The 2925-nt window shown below is 48.8% G+C and overlaps 1 protein-coding gene across 1 annotated transcript; it reads right to left on the minus strand.

Moving 5' to 3' along the window:
* Window positions 1-438: 438 nt before the first annotated feature.
* PtA15_13A354 (uncharacterized protein) lies at window positions 439-2551 on the minus strand (the record flags this gene model as incomplete). The annotated part of the gene is made up of 8 exons (XM_053162543.1): window positions 439-448; window positions 627-1065; window positions 1141-1264; window positions 1344-1612; window positions 1694-1796; window positions 1926-2194; window positions 2276-2408; window positions 2474-2551. The coding sequence occupies 8 exons, from the start codon at window positions 2549-2551 to the stop codon at window positions 439-441; spliced, it is 1425 nt and encodes a 474-aa protein (XP_053026509.1).
* Between the last annotated feature and the right edge of the window lie 374 nt (window positions 2552-2925).

The raw sequence follows: 2925 nt of genomic DNA on the forward strand, positions 1-2925 counted from the left end.
GTCCCGGAAGAAAGTTGGCCAGCCGCGAAGTTGTATCGGTGAAGACGCTGAAGAATCCTGCTGATATTGGTAGCTCGGCTAAAACCCGATGAAGCAGACGAAAGTACGAAACTTCTTCGTCGTTTTTCTCATCAGCCAAGTTTCTGGCCTCGTCTATGGCCAATAGCAATGGAGCCACTCCTTTTGAGCCGGGGATACTCTGATACATCTTCCTTGCGGCATCTTGAAGGGCAGTTGTTTTTACAGGAGAGTGGGCTAGCATCTCCATTTCTTTTTGCACATCACGAGCAAATGGAACTGGAGCGTCGTTGAGTTGGAGACTATACTTGTTCCATGCGTTTAATTGGTCTTGGATGGCTTGGTGTTGCCTTTTGGGTTTGGAAAAGAATGAGGCCACCACGAGAAAAATCGCATGCAAGAGGCGCGTGTAGCGTTTCTTCAAGTCCACCTGTAATGCCCGACCAGGGAGCATCAAGTCGGCAAGCTCAGAACGAGGGGGTTGGCCGGTCGAGTTGGGAGGCCGGAGGCAGATGTAGACTACAGGGATGTGTTTAGCCAACTCAAGGATTAATCGAGTTTTACCGGACATTGTTGGGCCAACGATTGAAGTGTACGGTGCCCTATACAGATTGGATTCCCATTTGACTATGTAATCGCGGAGGGTCTCTAGAGCTGGTGTCACAATAGAATCGTACGCCACATATGGTACCTCAAAACCTTCCCGGACAATGTTGGCTGACCAGGCGAGCCGTTCCACAGTGTCAATTGCTGTTTTAGGTGGAGAATTTGTAGGCCCGAGTGCGAGAAGCATTTGGTGTGGCAACATTCCAGAGTCTTGCCGCGTGGGGAATCGTTTGAAGTAAGCGAGCTGGGTGAGTTTATCGATTTGATTTTCAAGGACTTCATCCTCATCCTTGAGTCCGACATTTTCCTTGAGCTCGCGGAGGGAGTCACTGGCTCCCTGGTAGAATCTTTTGAAGTAGACTCGGAAGGATGATTGGCATCCTACTTCGAGCGACTCGATGCACATTTCCAGGTCTTCATGGTACTTTCGCAGCCTTGCCACTTCGGAAGTCATCAGGGGTGTCAAAGATTGTTAGTGGGTGCCTAAGAGCTTCTAATCAATCAAAAGTCCCTTACCTCCGGCAGCCTCCACAAGTGATATGAATTTTTTGTCAGCTTCTTCAGGATACACATGAAGCTTCTTGAAGCGCTTGAATTCAGTAAGTTCCTCTTGAGATTTGCGAGATTCTTTGGTTGACTGCTGCTGGGGATGAATTTAGTCAATCAAGCTGGAAGTGTGACATTTGAATGCGAAATAGAGAGTGGGAGGGGCAGCCTACGATTTTGGTGAGCATCTCTTCTTGCGACATTCCAGAGGGCTCTTTCACCGTGGGGAATCGAATGAAGTGAGCGAGCTCGACAAGTTGCTTGATTTCATTCTCATGGTCTGCATCGGTGAGATTGAGAATCTTCTTCAGCTTGGTAAAGGAGCCTTTGTACCCTTGGAAGAATTTGGCCCATCGCGATATGACGTCTTCCTGCTTTGTATCGGGCGGCTTCAGTTTGAGGATATTTTCCAGCTTTGTAAGGTACCTTTGCAGCTTTTTTACTTCAGAATTTGTCAGGGGTTCCAAAGAATAATATCAGTTGGAGGTTAGGATATTGGGACCAATCAAATGGATTGTCTTACTTCCAACGGCCTCGAAAAGGACTGTGAATGATTCGACAAGTATAGCTCCCTCGCAGCAGTGAAGCTTCCCAAAGCGTTTGCAGTCTGTGGGGTGAAGAGTTTTCTATTGTGATTTGATTGTTCAAGGTTGACAGGTAGGAATTTTAGCCGTTGTAAATATCAACAGTGGGTTGAGCTGGAAGGAGGAGACTGCAGGTGATGCAGAGGAGAGAGAGAGGGTGCGGGATCTTACGATTCTGGTGAGCATCTCTTCTTGCGACATTCCAGAGGGTTCTTCCACCGTGGGGAATCGAATGAAGTGAGCGAGTTCGACAAGTTGCTCGATTTGATTCTCATGATCTGCATCGGTGAGATTGAGAACGTTCTTGAGCCTGGTAAAGGAGCTTTTGTACCCTTGGAAGAATTTTACCCATTGGGATATGACGTCTTCTTGATTTGTATCGGGCGACTTCAGTTTGAGGATCTCTTCCAGGTCGTCATGATAGTTTCGTAGTCTTTCGACTTTGGAAGTGGTCAGGTGTGCCAAAGAATATCAGGTGGTGCTTATTATCTGGTAATCATTAACCAAACCCATCTACGTACTTCCAACGACCTTAGAAACTACTGCAAAATGTTCGGTTTGTTGATTTTCTTTACAGCTGTGCAGGGTCACAAAACGTTTGTATTCGTTGATATCGGCTTCGATAGGACGCTGTTGTGATTCGTCTGTTGACTGCTGATGGGCGTATTCTGGGTTAGCTGAGAGTAGGAGAGCGTGTATGGTGAGATAGGGTATCTTACCGGGTCCATCGTAAATTGTAATGACTCGTGATCTGATTCTTTTCTTTCTCTGCTCCGAGCTTCCCTGAGGCTGTACATAAATATGTGGCCGCCTCCGAACTTAACACAAGTCCCCTGCTGCGGGGCGCGCCAGCCAGTTGGCTGGCTGGTCGGTTCGCGAAGCGAACCTCCCCGCAGGGGGGACTTGCCCCCTTAAGTCGACAACCTCGCGTGATGCGAACTTAGCACAAGTCCCTCGCCTGCCGGGGGGCAGGGGCGCGAAGCGCCTCGCACGAAGTGCGACCTCCCGTGTGAGACAGAGACCCTGCGGGGCTGCCCCTTCGGGGCTCTCACAGTGAGGCTTTGTTACAGCAATGTCAGAAAAGCTTGCCTAATTTTGTGGCTGAAATGACTTCTGCATTTCAGCCACAGGCCTGTACAGCTTCACTGTACAGGCAGACAAAACCCGTTCG

Source organism: Puccinia triticina, chromosome 13A, assembly GCF_026914185.1.
Source record: "Puccinia triticina chromosome 13A, complete sequence".
In the NCBI taxonomy this organism is placed as follows: domain Eukaryota; kingdom Fungi; phylum Basidiomycota; class Pucciniomycetes; order Pucciniales; family Pucciniaceae; genus Puccinia; species Puccinia triticina.